This window comes from Nicotiana tabacum, chromosome 8, assembly GCF_000715075.1.
Source record: "Nicotiana tabacum cultivar K326 chromosome 8, ASM71507v2, whole genome shotgun sequence".
Lineage (NCBI taxonomy): Eukaryota > Viridiplantae > Streptophyta > Magnoliopsida > Solanales > Solanaceae > Nicotiana > Nicotiana tabacum.
In genome coordinates, this window is record NC_134087.1 from 16190004 (window position 1) to 16214741 (window position 24738).

The following is a 24738-nucleotide window of genomic DNA, read 5'->3' on the forward strand; positions in this document are numbered from 1 at the left end:
AAGAAGTAGAATTGATCTGCACACTGCACTTATACTAATGGTTCCAAGTGCTACAAAGAGACTTAATTACATGTAAAGTGACTTTCTTTTGTGTTTATTATTTTTATCCATTATGCAACTACCAGTCCAATGCATGTCCTCTTCCCTCGGTCAGAGAAAAGGGTTCGTTTCCAAGTATCACAGTATAATTCCGTATACTTAAATTTTGTGGCAAACAAAAAAACAAAGAGAAATAAGAGTGAAATTTAAGAAGTCGCCATTAAATTAAATAAGCACTATGAGATACAACTACAATAACAACAACATATCCATACCCAATATTATCCCACATCGTGAGATCTAGGGGATAGTATATATGCAGACTTTACCCTTACCTTGTGAGGATAGAGACGATGTTTTCAGTGGCGAAGCCACATGATCACAAGAGTAGTCAGTTGATCACCCTTCGTCGAAAAATTACACTGTATATATAGGTAAATATTACGTTTTAGATGTATATAATACATATTGAACACCCTTTATTGGAAATTTTTTCACTTCTTTCAAATTTGCCTTGAGGAAATTTCTAGCTTCGCCATTGGCTGTTTACAATAGACCCTCACCTCGGAAAGCATAAGCATCACATTAATGAAAATATATACAAGAAGTGACTGTACCAAAAAGCAAAATAAAAACAACAAGATAGTAAGATGATCAACAATGAAAGAAAACAACAGAAATCTACTATCAACAGAAAGCGATACGACGTGCCAATACTACGGTCATGAGATACTCTTGCAAGATAAACAAATATTACATAACATCGCAATCCACATTCATTTGTAATTATACTCTTTATTAACTGTAATAGGTTGAGATCACATTGAGTTTGTAACTATTCTTTTGACTTAAAACAACAACAATCCAGTAAAATTCTACAGGTGAGGTCTGGGAGGATGGTGAGTAGTACGCAGATCTTACCCCTACCTCGAGGGAGTAGAGAGGTTATTTGAAAGACCCTCGGCTCAAGAAAACGAAAAAAGATAAATACATCAGTACCATCAACAGAAAATATAGAAATAATTGCAGCGACGTAAAAACTAGAAAATAGATGAAAAACAATAACAATAACAAGTAAATAAGGCTCTATGCTATGGAAAACGGAAGAATAGTGTAAACACAACATTAATCACTAGCAATCTAAGACGAAACTCTATCAAACTAGCATGTTTAATCTAGTTGCTGAATGTTGCATCTTTTGTCGTTGCAGATTTGCTAGAATAATTAGTTGTTTAGTTAAAAGAGGAGTCTACTATTTTAATTTACTAGAATAATCAATTATTTAGTTTTAAAGATGTCTAATACTCCGATTTACTAGATTAATTAGTTGTAGGATGATAATCTACTATTTTATTTAAGTGGTTATTAGCCTATGAGATAATAAAATTTTGGGAGACAAACTTTCAATAAATTTGTTTTTCTTACAGTTGCATCTGTTAATAAATAAAAAAATTAACACCACCGGTGTACTTTCAGATTGTCTAACGGCTTGTTGCCCAGATTGAAGTGGCAGTATTGATGGATAAATTTCACAAATGGTCATCTAACTATGATTTTTTTTATCAAAATCATATAACTTTGTTTTCTCACACAAAAAATATATAAAAATAACTATTTTTCACCAAAGTCATATAATATCTCATACAAAAATTATAAAACTTTTATTAACTCACACAAAAATAATAATGATTGAAGAACATAAATTTTCCGTAGTATTTTCTTATTTTGCAATTTTGCAATTTTTTATTTTCAATCTAATAAATAATAAACCAATTAAAATAGGGATGACCCAACCCGACCTCGCCCACCCTCCCCCAATATATATATATATATATATATATATATATATATATATATATATATATATATATATATATATATATATATATATATATATTTCAATACTTCAAAACATGATACTTCTATCTTTTATTTTTCTTTTCAAGATTTTAAATTGATAGCATTTTATTTCAAGTGTTCTCTAATTATACTTTTTATTTCTTTGTTTTTTGTCAAAATCTCATGCATTCCGAACTAAGTTTTTTATGGGGGGAGACTTCACCTTTAGTATTATTTTAACTTACGTTTATAGGTATTGGGTCATGTTGGGTTAGGTCATTCCTATTTTAAGGGAAAAAATATAAAATTAACCAGCTGGCTGAAACTAATTGTATTTTCTAGCCAATATATATAAATATTTTATCGGCTATTATTTTTGGGAACGGCTAAAAATATACTCATATTTCTCCTATTTTAATTGGGTAATTATTTATTAGACTAAAAATAAAAATAAAAAAACGTGAAATAAGAAAATACTACCGAAAATTTTATTTTTCGACCAATATAATTTTTGTGTGAGTTAGTGAAAGTGTTATGATATTTGTGTGAGAAAACAAAACTATATGACTTTGGTTAAAAAAAGTCTTAGTTATATAATTTTTGTGTGAGAAAATAAAGTGTTATGACTTTGGTGAAAATAAAGTTATATGCAAAGAAGTCTTTCTATTTATTGGAAGGCTTATGCATAATACATAACCGACGGAATGCATATAGTTAGAGGCGGCAATTTAAGCCCAAACCCATTTGACCCGTCTAAATCGTCCAAGGTTGGGCTGGTCATTGACCCGCACATCTGTTGAATTCAGCTCATCTACAATTTGATTGATTTTTAGCTCAAATTAATTTACGAGTAACTTTTATCTGATACTCCTACTTATAATGTATCAATATAAGTGAAAATGAAATGACTCTTCAAATTAATCAAATAAAGGAGCACCTTTTTTGTCTTGGCGCTTGGTGCTCTCTCAAGCAGATTAAAGTTGCTCATAAATTCTGCTTCAAGGTGATCCGCTGAAACCATGTAAATTAAAATCACAGAAGCTGCACATATTCAGTAATGAATTATGGAAGAAGCAAAGGTGGGATTGGATATAAGTAATAGGAGGTGGAGAAAGAAATTCCCGAAGGTAAGCAAAGAGAAGAGAAAATTAGGAGCATACAATATTTTTTATTCACAAATGGTATTTCTTAGAGTCCAAGAAAGGGTCTCTCTTTCTTTCCATGTTTTTCCTCTAGTAGTTAGAACAGGTGGCGGAGCCACATTCAACCAATCGACGCCCCTTCGTCAGAAATTTATATTGTATTGCTAGATAAATTTTTCTGTTTTATGTATATTTACTATACGTTTGACTCCCCTAAACTTTTTCGGTGCATCTATATATTTTTTGACCCTCTTAGTAAAAATTCGGCCCATAGGATTTCCTTCTCCTCTTCTTGTTCTACGTTTATCGGTCTCCCAGTCCCCCAGCAATAGAGATACTTGCAAGAACTGTTACCCATATCTTACCATTTCTTCAAGACTCACTGGCCCAGTCAAAATAGCACGGTATAGCCAATTTTCGAACTGGTCAATCAAAAATAGTCATCGTTTACGAAGTCAATGAAAAATAGTCACTATTTTGCTGCAACAGAGACCGGTCCCGTATAATATACGGGAGTTCGGTGTATTTGTGTACGAACTCCAGCATATTATGCTGGACCGGTATACTTTGCTGTCTCCTGTATAATATACGGGAGACTGGAGCATCGGTGCTCCAAACTCCAGTATATTATACTGAACATTTATACTTGCTGGAACTCCTGTATATTATGCTGAAGTTCTAGTGTACTATGTTGTTCCAGCATAGTTATCCTGGAACTCCCGTATAATATGCTGGAGTTCAAGCATACTTATGCTGGAACTTCAGTATAATATACGGGCGTATTTTTCGGGTTTTGAACAGTGTTTTCGCTCAGATTTATCTTTACATGAAAAGTGGCTAAATTTCGATTACTTCTGAAACTGTGGTTATTTTTGAATGACCAGTTGTAAATCTGACTATTTTTAAATTTCTCCCACTGGCCCATCATACAAGCCCAAGGCATGCATATTGGAATGGTGGGGATTGGGCTGTTGGCCTGTGATAGGGGCTTGATGAGTTGACACAACATCTCCTCTGTTTACAATTGTAATGTCATGAATGCTGGATCTTCTTCTACCACTAATGATCGAGTTCAAACGGCTAAAGTACTTTTAGGCATGGCTAGCCACTTGGGATGGCGTCCTGGATATCACAAACTTCCTCGAAATGCTTCTCCAATCTCCTTTTCCAAACCTGTCTAAACCAAGCAAGAATAACCTAAAAGAAAAAATTAGGGCAGTTTAATTCGTTCAGTACAAATAATTCTTTTTTAAACAATCAAGTGTATATAGGTTTTATCCGACAAAGGCGGTTTGATGAGCTCAAGTTCAACCAAAACAAGTAAAGTTACTATTGGCTTGGAATTAAGTGTTCCTCTGTTTCGATTTATGTGACACTTTTCGCTTTATGAGATTCAAACGACTTAATTTTGACCATGTATTTGGACAATTTTTCAAAATAAAATTTATATATTTGAAAACTAGGTAAAAGATAGTATAAGTCACAATAATTAATAATTTAAAATATTTAAAAGGCATATGAAAAAAAATAAGGAGAATAATTCATTTAAATCTCGAAATCCGAACATGTTTACATAAATTGGCACGGAGGGAGTAAACGTATTATATACCTATGTTCTTCTTCAGTCCATGGCATCCCTTTTCGTCTCTCTTAACCTCCTCTCTCCTTGGCCATTTGAGTAATGGGTTGTGCCTGCAACCTCATTTCCATAACCACAATAGACTTGGGAATAGCCATGTCTGTTTTCCTTGGTTGAGGAGGAAGTGTAGTTTGGGATTGGAACATAGCCAGCGTCAATGGCAGTAACATCATCAACTAGCAATTGGTAACTTCAATGGTTTTATTTGGGACAATCAAAGCAATCTTTTGCCATTGCTCTTTGGAATCTTCAATAGAGTATTGCTTCATGGCAATGGCATTCTCAAAGGCTCTTTCTTCCTCTCTGCTCCACACTACTGAAGTTGAGGCTGACATGCATTTGTAGATTCACTTATTATAGTAACCCCTCTTTCCCCAGTTAAAGCAAAGGAAAAGAGAGCTAAAATATACGAAAAGGATAAGATAGGTATTATTAGAGAGAAGAAAGAGTGCAATATATGAATAGGTTTCAATGTACAAAGGGTTGGGATCCCCTCCGGTAATGTTTGGTCCACTATTGTTCAATAGGGTGTTGATTTTGTCACACGTGTCCAACATACTAATCAATGGACAAGATCTCTTTAGCTAAAAGCTAGTTTAATAAACTAGCTTTTAGCTAAAGAGATCTTGTCCATTGATTAGTATGTTGGACACGTGTGACAAAATCAACACCCTATTGAACAATAGTGGACCAAACATCACCGGAGAGATCCCCTACAAACCCTAACTAATTAGTCCTACAACTTCTCTCACTCTGCTTCTCCCAGAGTGGGAGAAGTTAGTCCTACAAACACGACAGTCCTACAAACTCGAACTAATTAGTCAAACACAAACTGCTTCTCACCAAAAGTACTTTTGAGAAAAGCACTTTTGAAAAAAAACACTTCTCAAAATAAACTGATTTCTGTAGCTTGGCCAAACGGGCTATTAGTATCTGCTTCAAAGTAGTTAAACTTATATATTAGGTTTTTATTATGTCTTTTAATTAGTATCAAGTATGTAAATCCAAAAGAATTTCGTTAATTGTTAGAGGTATAAACTATAATATTCATTGTTTTTCTTAAATTCTCCCTAATTCAATAGTACAAATACACAATTCATTTTAACAAATTAAGTACAAAACGGGGAGCTTTTGTCTATAGTTTAGGGTGTTTTAAGAGAAGGGAAGGTTGTTTAGTCGTTGTGAAGGAATAATTCAATAGACTACTACCAATGTTAGCTGACCATAAGATAACGTTTACTATTTAACACAGGATGCATACAAAAGTCCCCTGATTACAGAGAATCATGTTTGGGGTAAGGATTTAAACGAAACTTTACACTTAGGCTAAGTTATATCCACAAAACCCATCACTATCATTCCCCCAAGCTTCACAGAATAGAAGATATAGTTCTAATCTGAAGAACTAAAAGAATTGCTGAAGCCAGTGAGAGTCAACTGCATCCCTCTCCAGGTCGGTTTTCATTTTGCTCAACTGTTGCCTGACCTCGCTTGGATCCATCTTATCCAGTGGCAACTGAGAGAAATCCTGTAAGAATTGCCGAGCTCTGGCAGTACCTCTAGACACGTCATGAGGGTCAAATTCTCTCTTCCGTTTTGAAGCTGCCTGGAAGAATAACAAAAACAAAGGCAAGTGGGGTTGAGACAAGGGGAAAACCAAGTACCACCGGCTGCTCCGATTACATGTGACTTTGCTACTATAAGGTTTTCCATGAAGACAGTAGAGCATGCAAGTGCTTAAGTGCATTTTAATACACACCCAAAAAAGCATATAAGCAATAGAGCAGATCAAGATGTCATAAGAAGTTTTATCATATGACACCATTGACCATTCAAAAGCATCAAATGGGTTTTGAAAATATTAAGATTATGTGCTTAAATAGCAGAGCGAGCATTTTTACATTATCACCTATAGCTAAACCCATTTAGAAGTCTTGCATATGATTTTAAAACGGGTGAGATGTAAGAATGCATCTAGACAGGATGTAGACATAACCCTTTCAAAAAGATAAGGAAGCAGAATTTTTATTGATTTTTGCGATGAGAAAAGGAAGGTAACCAAATGAAAACACCTCTTTAATGTCATTTGGAATTATGGCAATAGGAGAGAAATCCTCCAACTCAGATGCCTTTTCTCTAGCCAGGGCCACAACACTCGGTGGAAAATTTGCAAATTCAGCAACATGAATACCAAAACTCTGATCACAAGCACCTGGTTGAACCTGGAAGAGTACAACGGTCAGATGCTGCAACTGCTCACGTTCTAAAAAGCATAAGAAAATAGTTTTTTAGTCCATGATGTGATTAGGCTTTTAAATTCTCCTTTCCACTAAAGCATATTCAACATGCCTTATGGTTTATAGCACCCAAAAGCAAAAGTCGCTGTGATTTCAATGCTACTGCCTTTATTAATTTTTAACAATATATTCAACTCGTCTTATGGCTTATAGCACCCAAAAGCCAAAATCACTGTGATTCCAATCCTAGTGCCTTCATTAATTTTTAACAAACTTCCTCAGGACTCAAGAGAGGTAGAGTGGAAACTATCACATGTATTGGCACATCACAGAATGGTGTATATCCTTGTAGCATGGACTTTAAACAATCAGCAAAGAAGTGAGTATCAGCAGGTAAATCTGGAACTGAAAATCACATATACTCCTATTTACAACAGGTCACAAATTAAAACTTGTGAAATCAACTAATTCCAGTGACTTTTTGACTGTTTGTGCGCACACCATATAAAAACTAAGATTGCATGTGAAGCCAACTTCATAAAACGTATTCTGATATAAATAGGATACGGAGATTTACTAACTAAGCACTTACCAGAAAGTCCTCACTGGTCACCATAAGCTGCATTTGATGGGCTATTAAGCAGCATAGTAAGTTACATTTTTATAATGTCACAAGTACTCTTCTTATCTTTTTTTCTGAAAAGTAACATCTACACTTACTATTATTAACATAGCTTGTGTTAGTGTTGATTCACGATACTTCATTATAGACGTACAGGGAGATGCTGCCAAACTACAAGCTTTTATACTGCTACCTAATAGAAAGTCTCCTATTTCTACCAGTAGTGAAAGAAATAATCATCCCTACTAACATCAGATATCAACCTAAATAAAGCTCAAACTTTCTCAAACCTGGTAGTAACAAGAGTATCAAGAAATAAACTTTTTTTGTGATAAGTGTATCAGGAAAGAAACTACTCATATCACTTTAACATTATTCGCAAATGATGAGAATGAGTCAGAAGTAGACAGAAAGATGAAGATAAACGTACCTTGTAAAGCATAGTTAGCTTGCGATTAGAAGGGTCAATGTGTGCAAAAACATGAAAATTTGCTATCCCAGCATTTTGCTTATGTCCATTGTTACCATTCTTGTTGGCCAATGCAGTCAGCTCATGAAAGTGAGTGGCAAACAATGTTGGTGCCTTAATTTCTTCAACAATGTGCTCACAAATAGCCCAAGCTAAACCTGATAATGTGAGTAAAATACACGAATACAATCATGAATTAGAAGAAAAACAACCTGATGACATAACAAAGTTGCCAAAGAAATAACTCTAGTTCAGCAAGGTACACGCTCAAAAAGAGAACCCCCAAAAGAAAGAAAAAGAGCATTCTTTCCGTGCCTGCCAATATTTAGGATACAAAATTAGACACGGCTTCAAGCTGAGTGTATTTGAAACCATAGTCTCCTACGGTGGACAAACTGAAAGAGAACTAACTGCTCATGAAACTCAAGTAGTTTTCCATGAGGCTGAGTTAAATCTTGAATTTTCAAGCCTGCGTTGGACTAGGTTGTGGAAGAATAGTCAGCAAAATAATCCATCACGCTTTATCATAAATTTCATTGATATCAGTGCTAGTAGAGAATAAAACAGTTAATGTATACGCCATGAGAGAATGCAATAAGCATGCCAACTGTAACCACCCAACTTCATATTTAATGATAGAAGATAATCTTATATCTAATACAAAAGGCAGACTTAGGTGAAAAGTAGCATGGAAGAGTTCATTCCCAGTTACATGGGATGAGAAAGAAACAAAGTTATGAACACACTTCCAGAGTGAAACTCACAAGCAGAATCAGTTAACAGCATGAAGGAAAACAGAATGGTATGAAGCCCAAGATTAAAAAAAATAAAGGCAATCACATGAGGTCTTGATTCTGCTCATCAGCTCATGCTTTTATTTTTTGTATTATCAAGAATCTGAGCCTTTACAAACTTACCTTGCAGAAACATATACTAGAACAAGAAACTCTGGGCACTCACTCTGTAGCAGTGGCGGACCCAGGATTTTATGCAAGTGGGTTCAGTTGGAAACAACCATAGCTAGAGCCCGTTTGAATTGGCTTTAAAAAAATGATTTTTCAGCAGAAATAACTTTTAAGTCAAAAAGCAATAAGTTGGGGTTGCCTAACTTTTGCCTTGTTTTAAGCAGTTTTTAACTTATTTTAAGCACTTTTTGATTTTGCCAAACACCGGAAAAAAAGCTAAAAGAGCTTGAAAGTTGATTTGACTAGCTTAAAAGCCAATCCAAACACCCTCCTAATATAAGCGGTAACAGGAAGCCATTTTTTATCCTTTTTGTTCATAGAGTAATCTTAAAATGAAATCATCTTAAGTTGTAACAAATTTTTGCTTATTTTAATTTAACAAATTTAAATTTAGCTAATTTAAAATTTTGCTATACTTTAACAAAAAAATAATATTGACCAATCTATAAAATTATTAACTCCAAGAGATTTGAGATTATAAATTATTTTTTAGTTTTATAAGTAACAAATTTTTATTTATAAAAGAAGGCAATAAGAAAAAAATTACAAACTAAACTAAATTAATACCATAATTAAAGAAAGAGAGCTTATACACTAAATAATAAAATTTAATTATAAAACAACTAAGAAAATTTCGACATAAATTAAATTAAATTAAAAAATAATAAATAATTTCAACATATATACTTGAAGGGCTTAGAAAATTTTATGAAGGAGAAAGCAAAAATTACCTTTTGAAGTAAAATAAACTTCACTATAAGTTGTATTGAGTTTAAGTAAAGACAACAAATTTTAAAGTGAAATAGAGAGAACGAAAAAATATAAGACATTGGAGTAATAAGTCAACAAGCCAAGGTATGGTTAATTTAATTTGATGCAAAACAGTTTTACTAAGTCTACCATTTGTACATTCTTGTTGCTATCTATACAAAAAAGTACAGTATGTATAAAAGCACTAGCCAGGAATCGAACACAGGACCTCGCCCAATATATGAACCCGCTTGACCACTTTTGCAGAAGCAAATCATTTGTCATGTGTGTTCAAATATAATTTTTATATAAAGTTACCCTGCTTTGGTTGTAATTTACATAGATACACAATAGTATTTTTCGATGAAGCGGGTTCAGTTGAACCCCCTTAGCTATATGTGGGTCCGCCCCTGCTCTGTAGGAGTTTGTTTCCTACTTAGTTCAGATGTTTTCAAGAGAATAAATAGCAGAAGACCCATACTTTTGCAGAGTTTATGACAATCAGCAGTATATTTCATGTATACTCTGTTCACAACAACCAGTAAATGTCAACTTTCCGTACGTGTCTCTCCAACGTAATCCTACTATTTCAAATGTTTGCCCGCGATGCCTTTCAGACAGCCCAAATCCACACTTCATGTATAACTGCCTTTAAAGTTCATAAAATCACCAGATTATTGATTTCTCGCAGAAATGTCATGAGTGATCCACTATCCCATGACGAGAATATTTACCAGAAACATACGAGGATGGTACATGTAACGGTTGTTACTCTGCTTGCCGCTATTTCCCTAGGTGGAAAAGAATGTTGAACAAAGAATCTAATACCAATGAAATTAGCTCAAGTCTCTTAAAGTGGAAGCTTCAAATGGGTTACATGACAGGTCCTGCAAATCTATATCATGTAATGAGGCAACGATACAAGAGCAAGTCGAGCAAAGGGAGTGGTGAAATTTTAAGAAAGATGTTAATATAAATTCACAGATCAGAAACTCACCAAAGCCATCATAGGTTGATGTACCACGGCCCAACTCATCAATTATAATCAATGATCTATCAGTAGCTCCTTTCAAGATCGACGCAGTCTCAAGCATCTCTTGCATAAAAGTAGAAACTCCTCTCAGCTGATTCAAGGAAGAGGAAGGAGAAATAAAAGCTTGTTAGTTCCTTTAATTAATAAAGAAATGACCCGACAAAATAGTGACAAGTAATAAATAAACAAACATACAAAAGAAAACAATTTTATTTTAGGCAAATGACAGATCATGAAATTACCAGCTGTTCCAATATAAATATTAAGTTCTGAATCCTTTGCGTATAAAGAGGCAGGGGATTACATTTGTCATTCTACTACTGCATCAGATAGTAGGACAATGTGGTGGAATCCGATGCTTTGTTGTTCAATTGGTAGGCAAGGAGGACCGACCCTGTACCTGATGCACTGATGTTGAATCATGATGTGTTTAGCATGAGTGAGCTATGCAACAGGGACTGGGAAAGGTGCTTAGCAGCATGTAGATCAGGAAGGCTTAGGTGTGGGCATAACAAAACATTGATAGTTCTCCTGCATGCATAGTATGGGACCTATGGGCTATTTGGAAGGCAGAGGATGTCAATACTTTAAAGGAGCAGCATAAATTGAAGTTCTTCGCTTCCTTTTGGAGTACACAGAACAGCCAGGAGCACATTTATGAGAATGTGGAATCAAATCCCTACAGCAGGCAAGCCATATCTTTATACAAGGTTTTCCTTTCCTTTTAGAGATAGAAGATCATTCACTCAGTAGGAAAAGCATAATTTAGTTTAGCTACTGACTAACACTGAATGCAATTCAACAATTTATGCACAACATCAGTTTCGTAATTAAGCACAGCCTTTCCACTTAAAACCATAAGTACCAAAACGGAAGTGGAAAACATCAAGCACATAATAAGAAGCTCAATTATATGAAATGTATTCAAGCTGATCTGACATGTGGATCAACTATGTATTGGCAAATGAGACACTTATTTAGCAGCTTCAGTACTCTTTTCTTTAATATGTACTGAAAGAAAGCGGATGGGCTTTTACGACATCAGCATATAGTTGGTTATTTATTATGCTGGATTAATCAACAATCAATCAACTAAGCCTCAATGCCAAACTAGTTGGATGAACTCAAAAAATTATGAAGGGCTAGCATGTTCTGTTACGACAAACTTCTTCAACATGCGCCTTAATGAGCAAGTTGATACTTTTATTTCTAGATATTCAACAAGGATATGTTGTCTCACCTGGCAATCTCCAGCGCCAACACGAGCAAAAATACAATCACGAATAGAAATGGTAGCATTGTCACATGGAACAAACGAGCCAACTTGGGCCATCAGGACATTCACACCAACCTGTTAGTGCAAATTAGCCAAATGATTGAGATTCTTTTTGAGAAAAAGTCAGTTTATGTATAAGAATAATGAATGAATAGAGAAAAATACTGGAATGCAAATAAAATTAGATCTTCAAGCAACTGATTATGAATTCTGTGAATATACAGAAACATCCTCACAAGCAGGAACTGCCGAAAAGCAATAATTTAATTACATTTATTTCATTAACAACTTGTCCCTTACAGACCTAGACAGATGATAAAGAAGGCAAAAAGAACTTTCAGCAAAATACTGAACCCGCACCTGCCGAATGTAGGTAGACTTTCCACCCATGTTAGGGCCTGTGATAATCTGAAACCAACTCTCTCCCCTAACCTGGGAAGATGAAAGAGGTAGGTTATAAGCCCCTCCAGACAAAATATCAGGGACAAGAACATTTCAATGCTATAGAACACATACTAGTCTACAGTCATTAGGAATGAAGTTAACCCAATCTTGAGCTTCCACACAAGGATGCCTACACCCTTCAAGTATAATATCTCCTGTATCCTATATGGAAACATCACCATATTAGCTGTGTATAATTTTCTTTAGCATGGTATCAGTGTCATCTTAAATGGGAAGAGAAAGAATGTCCCTACTGGTGGACTGATATTTGGTCTTGTGTAAGGAGTTGGGCAACTGGCAGCCAAATCCGCAAAACTCAGTAGCACATCCAACTCAGAAAGTACACCAGCTATACCTTCAAACACCTGGAAAGCCACTACTCGGTAAATCCAATAAATGGGGTGGGAAAGAAGAGGAGGTTCACCCAAAATATACAAATAGTAGACATACCTCGGAGAAACTCGCAGCTGTTTGAACTACACGAGCTACCAATTCTTTCTGACAGCTCTTGTACTCCTCTACAATCTTGTGGAACTGATCTCCTAGTTTTTTGAGTTTTGTATTGGTGAACTTTACCCCATCCTTACGTGTTTCGAGAACAATGTAATGAGAATTTAGCTGCTTCCTAACTTTTGGTTCTTCTTTCTTGGTAATTCTGAAGACGTGTCCAAATTGTGTTTCTTTATCTAGTTTAAGTGACTTATCAATAGGTAGATCAAGATCATTGGCAGTTTGTTTGTGCAAATTATGAATTTGTCGCTCCAATGTCTCTTGCTCATCCTTCAGAGCAGATAAATTTGGGTCATATGCAGAAGAAATCATGTATTCTCCATTCTCAAGTTGATCAAGGTCAACAGAAGTTTCCACAAGACCTATGAACTTATTCAGGTGATTATCATCACTCCATTTCTCCAGAGAATCAATATATCTTTCCCTAATGAGTGTTGCAAATTGCCCATCATGCCGTTCCAAAACACTTTTGATATATGGTACTCTGATGCTTGACTACACATGAAGGAAAAAAAAAAGAAGTTAAGCCAGGACCCCTGCATGATTTTGCTAAGAAAAGAGGGGATTAAAGTCATTTGTACTTCAATGTATAGCTGATTGAAATCTATGGAGTCGAGGCTAACAAGAGGGGGAGAAGGCACAAACGAGAAAAGAGAACGTACCTGATAGAGTTTTACAACGTGCACTAAACTGGCTCTTTTCCTCTCAAGATTGTGTGTCAGCCGCTCGATATCTGAAATTCTTTTTAGATGCTGCCTCAAATCTTGGCGAAGCGCAGCATCCTCCACGAATGATTGAACTAAATCCAGCCTACAGTTAATCTCTTCTACATCTAGTAAAGGCTGTTTGAGCCACATGTGCAATAACCTTTTACCCATTCCAGCAGTACACGTTCTATTCATCAGACCGAACAAGCTAAAATTTTTATTAGCATCTGATTTGCTCTCCATAACATTCAGTGCTCTCATAGCAGCAGAATCTAATCTCATGTAACTACTGAGGCTGTATTGTTTGACTGTATAGTTTCCATAATTGCTCTCATCCGCAAGTAGTTCTGCATAAGAAAGTATGCAGCCCAAAGCTCCTGATGCACATTCAAAACCAGAGACCAAATCTCGAACAGGTTCTACTGAACCCTTGACGAGCCTACCAAGATCCTGTACCAAATCTCTCCCTTTAAATTCGGTTTTCTTTCTTTCAGTTACCATCACGCCGCATCTAGATATTGCATCAAACATAGGCCTGTATTCACTGGATTTGCCAGTCTCCGCTGGTACAAGACATTCTCTGCAACCAAGAGCAACCAAAGCAGACTCCAAATTCGTGAAGTGGCTATCATCTAGAAATTCTGTTAAACCAAGGACTCTCTTTGTAATATCAACATAGCCTAAGCCAACTTCACATCCATTCTGACCGAAGTTTGGAGCAAGAGCAGCAATCACCGGAGAATCTTGCATTTCATTATTAGCAAACAGAATATCCTCAAAACTTCCAAGATTCCCTGGGGTTCCACTTTTTACCAGTCTCCAGTTTGAACCACTGCCCTCATATAGTTCAAGAGTACGGTCCATTCTCTCCAAGAGAATGTCACGAGCTATTGTTTCAAACATGTTTCTACTCACACTAATACTGGAAAGGGCATCAGCTCCATTACCCAACTGTCGTAAAGCAGTTGTTGTGTGGTAATATGTCTTTGCAATGAAAGTTGCATCATCTCCATGAGCAGTATAATAGTCCTAAAAGAGAAGGAAGGGGGGGGGGGGGGTCATTTAATCATCAATAAAAGAAAGAAATGCATGCTGCCACCAAAGCAAAAAAGGGCTTCCTGTCGAATAATGAAAGAACCAAAAAGAGAAAAGCACAAACGCATGAAGATTCAGAACAAAAAACAAGATACAGAGACAGAAATTTTAACAGGTTATTCAACCAGCTAAAAATTAATATAGGTGCCAGGAAAGAAAGAAAGTTTGCTGCACCACCTTAAAGGTGAATAACTTGAATAGCTCAATTAATAACTTCAGGGGAAAAAAAAAACCTGGAACCTGCCTAATTCAGATGGAACTACAAGCTTAAACAAAAGGCAGTAGTATGACAAGCATACAAGAATAAGGGCATCCATTCAAGAATCTCAAATGGAACTAAGAAAAAAAAAATAGCTATCACTATATGTAGCTGCAAAGACAAATAATAAGGCCAAGCACACCACCCAAGATTATCGCCTAGCAGCTAATAAATTTGGAATAAAGACCGTGAGAGACCAAGGTCAGAATCACAATAGAGGCAAAAAGCTTCCATTTGCCCAAATCTTGGGGAACAAAGTTATCTGTTCCTGTACTAGTGGAAAGATGTGCAAGTTGGCTCGGACTCCACCATTTTTGAAGGGGGGAAAAAGAGGACTAGCAAAGAGATTAAGAGAAGGCTCACCCGACGATCAAAGAGGCGAACTGCCCTAGGGTCCTGCAAAAAAATCAAAAGTTCTCTATTAAGTGAACCGCCTAGCAATTTTCTCTACAAGTGAAGGTGCAATAACTATTTAAACAGAATGAATAATATGAAAAAGTTACCTTGGGTAGGGTTTTGAAAAATGAGAGAAATCCTTGAGCTTGCTTAGCATCTAAAACAAAACCATTCACAATAACAAATATCAATCAATCAAACTACAGTTAAATCCCCAAATCAGTTGAACCGCTAATATGAACCATCAATATCCATTTATTAAACACAGTAAACAATATAAAGAGAAAAACTATAAAATAAAAAAAATTAGAACTAGAAAAAAGCTTGTAAGAATAAACTTCTGAGAATGTAATAAAACATTCAAAGAATTAGGGTTTTACCAAGTTTAAGCTCAGGAAGCTTGCTCTGTTCCTCCAAATTTTCATTCATTTTTTTTTTTCTTTTAACTTTTCTGCAGTAGAAATGAAAAGCAAAGGATTTTATAGAGTAATGGGAAAATGGAGGGATGTGGGTTGGCGGGAAAGAGAATGGCGGGGAGCTAGAGAAGATTCTCTTCTAGATTCGTGAGCTAGGTACATATGGACCTATCGTGTTATGGGCCTATATTCTATCAATCGGGCCTAACTTGAAGCCGTACGGATGGGAGAAATTCAAAAATAGTCAGATTTATAATTGATCGTTCAAAAATAGTTCAGTTTCAAAAGTAATCGAAATTTAGCCACTTTTTATGTAAAGATAAATCTGAACGAAAACACTGTTCAAAATCCGAAAAATACGCCAGCATATTATACTTGGAGTTCCAGCATAAGTATGCTTGAACTCCAGCATATTATGCTGGAGTTCCAGGATAAGTATGCTGGAACTCCAGCATAATATGACAGAGCTCCAGCATAAGTACACTGGAACTCCAGCATAATATACTGGAGTCCAACAAGTATAATTGTCTAGTATAATATACTGGAGTTTGGAGCACTGGTGCTCCAGTCTCCAGTATATTATATTGGAGTCAGCAAAGTATACTGGTCCAGCATAATATGCTTGAGTTCATACACAGGTGCACCGAACTCCAGCATATTATGATGGACCGGTCTCTGTTGCAGCAAAATAGTGGTTATTTTTCATTGACTTCGTAAACGCTGGCTATTTTTGAATGATCAGTCCGAAAACTGGCTATACCGTGTTATTTTTACCATACGGATAGGAGTGGAAATGGCATGGGATAGCCATTATTTAAGGTGGTATTTATTTTTTATCCAGCAATTCTAATATTGAGCAAAAATAGCCACTACTCCATTAAAGTTAATATGAAAAGACATTCTTACCCTTTCTTTCATTGTTTTTCTTCTCAAACCCTCGCTTCTCTCTCTCAAGTTTGATACTCATTATTGATCTCTTAAAATGTGATGACCCAAAAGTTGCAGAATCAATATGTGATGCCAACAGAGAAACGGTCACATCATTAATCATGGTATTCCTATTGAAGTTCTTGAGAATGTTAGAAGCTGGACATATTTTTTGAGTTGCCTGTTGAGGAAAGGAGGGAGTACTTGAACGAGAATTCACCCACTCTCTGTAGGTGGAGTTCTAATTCTTGTTGATGCATGTGTTGTTGAAAGGATTTGGTACTTAACTTAGAGTTACAAACACAGAAATTAAGGATATGTAGTCCTTAACTTAGAGTTACAAACACAAAAATTAAGGACAGGTAGTCCTGAATTTAGAGTTACAAGCTCAAAAACTAAGGACAGGTAGTCCTTAACTTAGACTTACAAGCTCATAAATTAAGGACAGATAGTCCTGAACTTACAATAACAAGCTCATCAGTTAAGAACACTTGGTCCTAAACTTAGAGTTGGAAATTCAAAAATTAAGGACACTTGGTCTTTAACTTAGAGTTACAAGCACAAAAATTAAGGACAAATAGTCCTTAACTTAGAGTTATAAGCACAGAAATTAAATATAGGTAGTCCTGAACTTTGAATTCCAAGTTCAAAAGTTAAGGACATGTAGTCCTGAATTTAGAGTTACAAGTTCAAAAGTTAAGGACAAGTAGTCCTAAACTTACAGTAACAAGCTCATAAATTAAGGACACTTGATCCTGAATTTTACGAGCATAAGAGTATTTTTCCGGATAGGTAAAGTTTATTAAAGCAGTAGCTAAAGACTATGTATTTTAAACAGTGGATTAAACGTAAATACATGTCTTATTAGTGGATAATTGTGCACTTCCCTAACAGGAAAAGGACCAAATAATAGGTTGGACTGGACTTTCCTTTTCCGCTTGGGATGTGGAAATGGCACTAGGTAGCCGATTTTAAGGACACCATTTAAAACCCATTCAAACTTTTTAAAAGGACTTTTACATATATAGTCATATAGATAAGATTTTAAACTTATTTACACGATTTTGCCTAAGTTTTTATATTTACAGGAAGTAATAAAAGTTTTTTGCAAAATATATACAAATTCGGTCAATATATACAATCTATCTACAACGTAAATATACTCTTTTTTGTACATATTCCGATCAAAAACTATAATTTAGATATAATTTATATACAACTTATATACAATTGTGTAAGCTGTAGATATTTTGTATACCATTTCGACATTCGACATAAAAAATATATACAATTTGTTTACGTCTTCTTTTTCGAGTTTCAATATGAAATTTCAGCCAAACCCACCTCGAATCTTCACCAAATTATCTCAAATTTGAGATATAAACTCCAACGGATATTCCCAATCATTTACAACAACACTCAATTCAAACAAAAAAATTCATAAAATTCTATTTTCGAATTCAAAGCTTTGAAACTTTTTAATGGTTGTCAATACAGATTTTAATGGATTAACACAGCTTCCAATTCAATCTACTTGCTTCTAATTAATACTATTTTGTTTATCGATTCCAAAAAGCTAAAAGAATGATAACTAAAATAATTCTCTTCATTATAGCTAATTTCTTTCTTATTTACTTCCTCGTTTTCATTGGATCTGAAGCAAGAACTTGCTAGGTACTAATCTTCTATCTTTTTTCACTTAACATTAGTATCATTTCTTCGGTTAATCCACATGAAGATATTAATATAAGAATAATGATAGAGAATGAGAGAAAGAAAGAGACGGAGAGAGAGATCGAAGAGAGAGCGAAGAGGGAATTCCCTATCAAATTCCTAATATAATGGGATACTCATTAATACTAATTTGTATATACGTAAATTATATATCAACTTATAATTAAGTTAAAACCTAAACAGTGAAGGTAAATAAGTTTCTAATGTAATACATACATGTAAAAATCCTTTTTTTAGAACTATCTAAAAGTTTAGACCAATTTGGCCAACTTCAGATGTATCCTCCTCTTCCTCTTTCCTCTTCATACATTTGGATCGAAAATTTGAGCTTCCAGAGCCTAGGTTCATACTCAAAGTCTGAACTGCCAAAATCAAATTTTGACATTCGAATCTGAGTTTTGAACTGCTAGAGTCTAACTTTCATTCGAAGCTATAAAATCTGAACTGCATCCTTTAGACCTAAGATCTAAAGTTTAATTTTGCCAATCGAGTCTGAAGTTTAAAACTTCAGTCTGAAATTTGAAACTTTAGACTCGAGGCTTAAAGTTTGATTTTGAAACGGTAAATTTTAAATACCTTATAAAGTTTGGCTATGTTTTAAAGAGAAGTCCTAAAAGCAGCTATTCGTGCACTTTTCCCGCTTGGGATTGGACCATTTGCATCTATACCGGCTTTTTGGGTCATGTTTTAACTTGTGTCCGCTTTGCAAAAAAAATTGCAAGCGTACTCGTTTTTTCACGTAACTTCAGCATATGGGGCTGAAGTAGCAAAGACAATCACGCAAAACTTCAACATTCTAGTAGACGGGACTAAAGTAGCAAGTGTGCTGAACCAAGTGTGCTAAAGTTTTTATTTGTAATTGTTGAACTTAAGCATAGTAGTTGAAGTTTTGTTCTCTATTTGCTTAAGTTTTTGTTTGTAACTGCTAAAATTTTTGTTTTTGTAACTGGCAAATTTCAGCTCTAGAGCTGAAGTTGTTGTTTTTGTAACTGACGAACTTCAACTCTAGAGCTGAAGTTGTTGTTTTTGTAACTGACGAACTTCAGCTCTAGAGCTGAAGTTTTTGTTTTGTAATTGGCGAACTTCAGCTCTAGAACTGAAGTTTTTGTTTGTAACTGGCGAACTTCAGTTCTAGAGCTTTAGGGGGCATGTTGTACCCACACGAAGTAACTTAAAGCAACATTAACAGGAATCAAGAAACATCAACACATTACAAATCCAATCGACAACTAAAGTCTCCAATTTTCGCCAGACCCAATTCACCAAACAACAATATAAAATTGATAATTAATTTCTCTTGTCCCATTTTCACATCAAAATTGTGCATAAGATTCAAGTTGCAAAACCAAGATAGAACCTTTACAGTTGAGGGTATCGGCGAAAAGGAAAAAATGATTGAAAGGAGAAATAAGAAGAAGCAGATAGGGATGAACCTTGTTTCTAGAAAAAGAAAAGAAAAAACTTCGAGGAGGAGAAGAAAGAGGAGAAAGGGGGCTGAAGTTGTTTAAAAAGTTGGTACAAGTTAAAAATTTTAAAAAAATTGGTATAGGTTAAATAAGGGCGACCAAATAGGGCGCCCCGTGCGCCGTGCATTTTTTACCTTGGGATTAGTACGCACTTGGATGAAATTTGAGTTGAAGCGAAAAAAAAGTAATCACTTAAAGTGGAAAAGCAGGGCACTCCAACGAATTTGTGGCCTAAAGCCGAATTTTACGAGGAGCCTTAATTTTTTTAAATTATTAATTTTTTTTAATTTGAAGTTCATTTTTCTAGTTTTTTCTAGATGCAAAGTTATTAATAAATTTTTTTATAATAAATTTTTTTCTAATAATTCTTTCTCAATTGGCAATATAGTTTATCCATTTAATCTCTCTTCATACATTATTGAGCTTAGTTAAGATTTTATCAATTTTAATTTCGAAAAACTTTTTTTTTGCTGGAGTAATGGTAACAGGAGTTATTAACATTATTATATAAGCAATATAGACATTTGGAAAAGAATCAAATCTTTTTATTTGATTGAGTATATTAATTAAACTGTTATATTCTAATTGTACTATTTTTCTTAACACTTTTAATTTAGAAAATAAATCTAAACCATCAGTATCAGATTAATTAATATGCTTCAAGAAACACTCAAGATTAAGGCAGTATTTTTCTAAATTTCCATCGTCTAGTGACCTTAGCTTTTTACGCTAAATAGAAAAATAAAAATATTTCATATGCTTCAAATTGTTCAAATCTATTTTGAAGTGAAAAAAATAGTCTTGTCTACTATGTATAAAAAGTAATTAAATCTAAGGACTATTCAAGAGATGTTGAGGACTATTCAAATCTATTTTCATATAATATATTAGGTGTAACAAAAAATGAGTCCCCACAAATATGGGGCCTAAAGCAGTTGCTTTACTAGCTTTAGGGTAGGGCCGCCCCTGAGTGGAAGTTAAGGAAGAAATAAATTTGCAAAAGTTGCAGTTAAAAACAGATTTTGTGGAAGTAGAAGTTGTATTTGAATTTTTATAATTTTCATTTTAAAAGATAGTTTCTGAAAATTAAATATATGCATTTGGACAACATTTGAGTTGAAGTTGAAAAAAGTAATTCATGAAGTTGGGGTTGAAAAATACTTTATAGATGTTATCGGGACATGATCTTCACTTTAGTATAGAATTTATGATCTTGTACTTACATAATCTCTCAATAGTAGTAATAAGAATTCCTATGTGCATGGTTACTGAATGAAAGGGCATAACTAAGGGACATAATAGTGGTATCATAGTCATGTTATATACTACAAGAAATCGGCCTTTTGTGGCCACCAAAGTCGCTTTGGCCCTGAAAGTCACCACAAAATGTTTTTAGAGGTGACCATAGGCTTGCTCCAAGAACTATAGGTTGTTATGCATCGTACTATATTTAGAATATGTTTATTTTGGTTTTTCATTAATGCTGCCAAGGATTCAAAACTACTTTTTTTTTTGGTGGAATGAAAAAATTAATTCATCTACAAAACAAGTACAACGAAGAGAACAACAAAGGAAATACAATGAAAGAAAGAACAACGGCAAAGAGCTAAATATATCTCTCTACTTTCAAATATTGTTTACCTGTACCCCTCGTTATACTATTGAGCTATCTATACCTCTACCGTCATACTATTGGGTTATCTCTATTGGGTTATCTATACCCCTACTGTCATACTTTGAAACAACAATACCCCTATTTTGGATAGAGTGACACGTGACAACACCAGATTAAAATGACCCATTTCTTTTTTTTACCCGACCCATTTTTAAGAAAACCCACAACCCGACCCCTATTTTCATTTTTTTCCGTTTTTTTTTAAAATCAGTTTTTAAAAAACAAAAAATATTTTTTTTTTGTTTTTACAAATTTGTTTTCCAATTTTTACAAAACAAAATTCTTTTTAAAAACTGAAAAAATGAAAAAAAATATTTTTCAAAAACGAAAATATTTTGTTGAAAATAATTTTTTCAGTTTTTAAAAAATGAAAATAATTTTTTTCCTGTTTTTACAAAAACAATTCAGTTTATACAAATTTGTTTTTTCAGTTTTTACAAAAAGAAAATCTTTAAAAAACTAAAAAAACAATATTTTTCAAAAACGAAAATATTTTGTTGGAAATATTTTTTTTCAATTTTTAAAAAACAAAATATTTTGTTAAAAACTGGAAAAAAAATTCCAGTTTTTACAATTTTTTCCAGTTTTTACAAATATGTTTTTACAGTTTTTACAATTTTTTTTTTGTTAAAAAAATGATTTTTTCAGTTTTTACAATTTGTTTTGCAAATGTTTTTCTGTATCTAAAAACGAAAATATTTTGCAATTTTTTTTAAGTTTTACAAAAAGAGAATTCTTTAAAAAAACTGAAAATGAAAATATGGTCCGGGTTGTGGGTTTTTTGTAAAATGAGTTGGATAAAAAAAAGAAATGGATCATTTTAATCTGATGCTGCCACATGGCACTCCATCCAAAATAGGGGTATTTTTGTTCCAAAGTATGACGGTAGGGGTATGGATAACCCAATAGTATAATAAAGGGTACAAGTAAACAATATTTGAAAGTAGAGGGGTATATTTGGCCCTTTGCCGAAAAAACAATGAAGTAGTTCCTTATAACTTCTACCTATATAAAGATCTGTACATGTATATTCCTACCCCCTATCTGTCTATCTATATAAATCCTCTAACCATCTTCTATCCTTGCCCTTTTTTCGCTTGTTGAGTATTTCCACCATTCGAACTTTACATTCATCTTTGATTTGCTCACATACTCTTTGTGGTCTAGGGACTGAATTCTTCCACAAGGTTTCATTCCTCCCTTTCCACACATGATAGGTAGTCACTGCCAAGGCTTCAAACTACTTATATTGGAATTCGCAAAGAAACCAAGAAAAATAGACTTTTCGTGCCGTAAAACAATCATTACTCTAAGGATACATGTTATATATGCTATTAGTATAAGCAATTTTTAATTATGAGGTTAATTTTACATGTTGTACTAGGTAAATTGACTTATTTTCAAGATAACAAATCTCACATTTTACGAAGTTTACCTATAAATTTATATCATTGACCTGATAATGTAGTAGTAAAACTTAAACTCTTAAATTTAATACTAGAATTCTTTTAAAAAAAAAAACAGAACTTCTAGTTGGAGAAGTTTTAAGTTTGAAAAAGAAGTTATAATTCAAGGAAACAAGGTAAGATATATCATTATTGGAAACCATCTCATTTATAATTCGTTACAAAGGATGAAAAAAGTTCGAGTCTGAGGTGTGGGCAACAAGGGGCAGGACAAGAAGGCAGAGTAGAGCCATAGACGCACGTTTTAGGGGATACGACTCCACACAAAACATCATTGTCTAGGAGCAAAAAAAGAAAAAAGGTAAAGGGCTAAATATACCCATATGGTTTCAAATATTGTTTACTCGTATCTCTCATTATACTATTGGGTTACCTATACCCCTACCGTCATACTATTGGGTTATCTATACTTCTACTGTCATACTTTGAAACAAAAATACCCCTATTTTGGATGGAGTGATACGTGGCAACACCAAATTAAAGCGACCAATTTCTTTTTTTACCCGACCCGTTTTTAAAAACACACACAACCCAACCCATATTTTCACTTTTTTCCATTTTTTAAAAAAAAATTAATTTTTAAAAAACGAAAATATTTTGTTAAAAAACAAAAAATATTTTTTCTGTTTTTACAAATTTGTTTTTCTAGTTTTTACAAAACAAAATTCTTTTAAAAAACTGAAAAAAAAATATTTTTCAAAAACGAAAATCTTTAAAAAAATTGAAAAAAAACATTTTTCAAAAACGAAAATATTTTGTCGGAAATATTGTTTTCAGTTTTTAAAAAACGAAAATATTTTCTTAAAAACTGGAATTTTTTCTTCTAGTTTTTACAATATTTTTCAGTTTTTACAATTTTTTTTCAAAAAACCATTTTTTCAGTTTTTACAATTTGTTTTGCGAAATCTTTTCAATATCTAATCAGTTTAAAAAAATGAAAATATTTTGCAATTTTTTTTAAAGTTTTACAAAAAGAAAATTCTTTAAAAAAACTGAAAAATAAAAATATGGTTCAGGTTGTGGGTTTTTTGTAAAATGGGTTGAGTAAAAAAAGAAATGGACCATTTTAATGTGGTGCTGCCACGTGGCACTCCATCCAAAATTGTCACAACCCGGATTTCCCACCCTCGGGCGTCGTGATAACGTCTACTAGTGAAAGCTGGGCAAGCCAACCAATTGAACTATCTACCTTATTTCCATTTTTAACCCGATAACGGTTAAGAGCCAACAATTAGATAACAATAGAATTGAATAAGCGGAAGACTGCATTGTAGAGATTTAATAATAATGCTAATACCAAACCATAACAAATCTACCCAAGACTGGTGTCACAACTTCACAGACTGTCTAGGAGTACTACAATTAAAGGTCTGAAAGAAATAAATACAATACTGTCTCTGGAAATACATGAAAGAAATAGGAATAGTAGATAGAAGGAGACGCACCAAGGCATGCGAACGCCTGCAAGACTACCTCGGATTGCCTGATGAACAAGAAAACATCAATCTCACTGCGGTTCGAAGTCTACAACACTGGGATCTGCACAAAAGAGTGCAGAGTGTAGTATCAGCACAACCGACCCCATGTGCTGGTAAGTGCCTAGCCTAACCTCGTCGAAGTAGTGACGAGGCT

At 34.1% G+C, this 24738-nt stretch overlaps 1 protein-coding gene and 1 pseudogene across 1 annotated transcript; both read right to left on the minus strand.

Moving 5' to 3' along the window:
- Nucleotides 1-3581: 3581 nt before the first annotated feature.
- LOC142163539 (transcription factor SRM1-like) lies at nt 3582-4994 on the minus strand (annotated as a pseudogene).
- Nucleotides 4995-5873: 879 nt separating this feature from the next.
- Nucleotides 5874-15987, minus strand: LOC107825761 (DNA mismatch repair protein MSH2). Its single transcript, XM_075219021.1, has 13 exons — nt 15803-15987; nt 15530-15579; nt 15390-15422; nt 13628-14701; nt 12906-13460; nt 12710-12820; nt 12528-12617; nt 12372-12443; nt 11976-12086; nt 10700-10826; nt 7949-8145; nt 6732-6881; nt 5874-6265 (listed from the first exon to the last, which is right to left on the minus strand). Exons 1-13 carry the CDS (start codon nt 15849-15851, stop codon nt 6065-6067), a joined length of 2820 nt encoding a protein of 939 aa, XP_075075122.1. The 5' UTR covers nt 15852-15987; the 3' UTR covers nt 5874-6064.
- Nucleotides 15988-24738: the final 8751 nt, after the last annotated feature.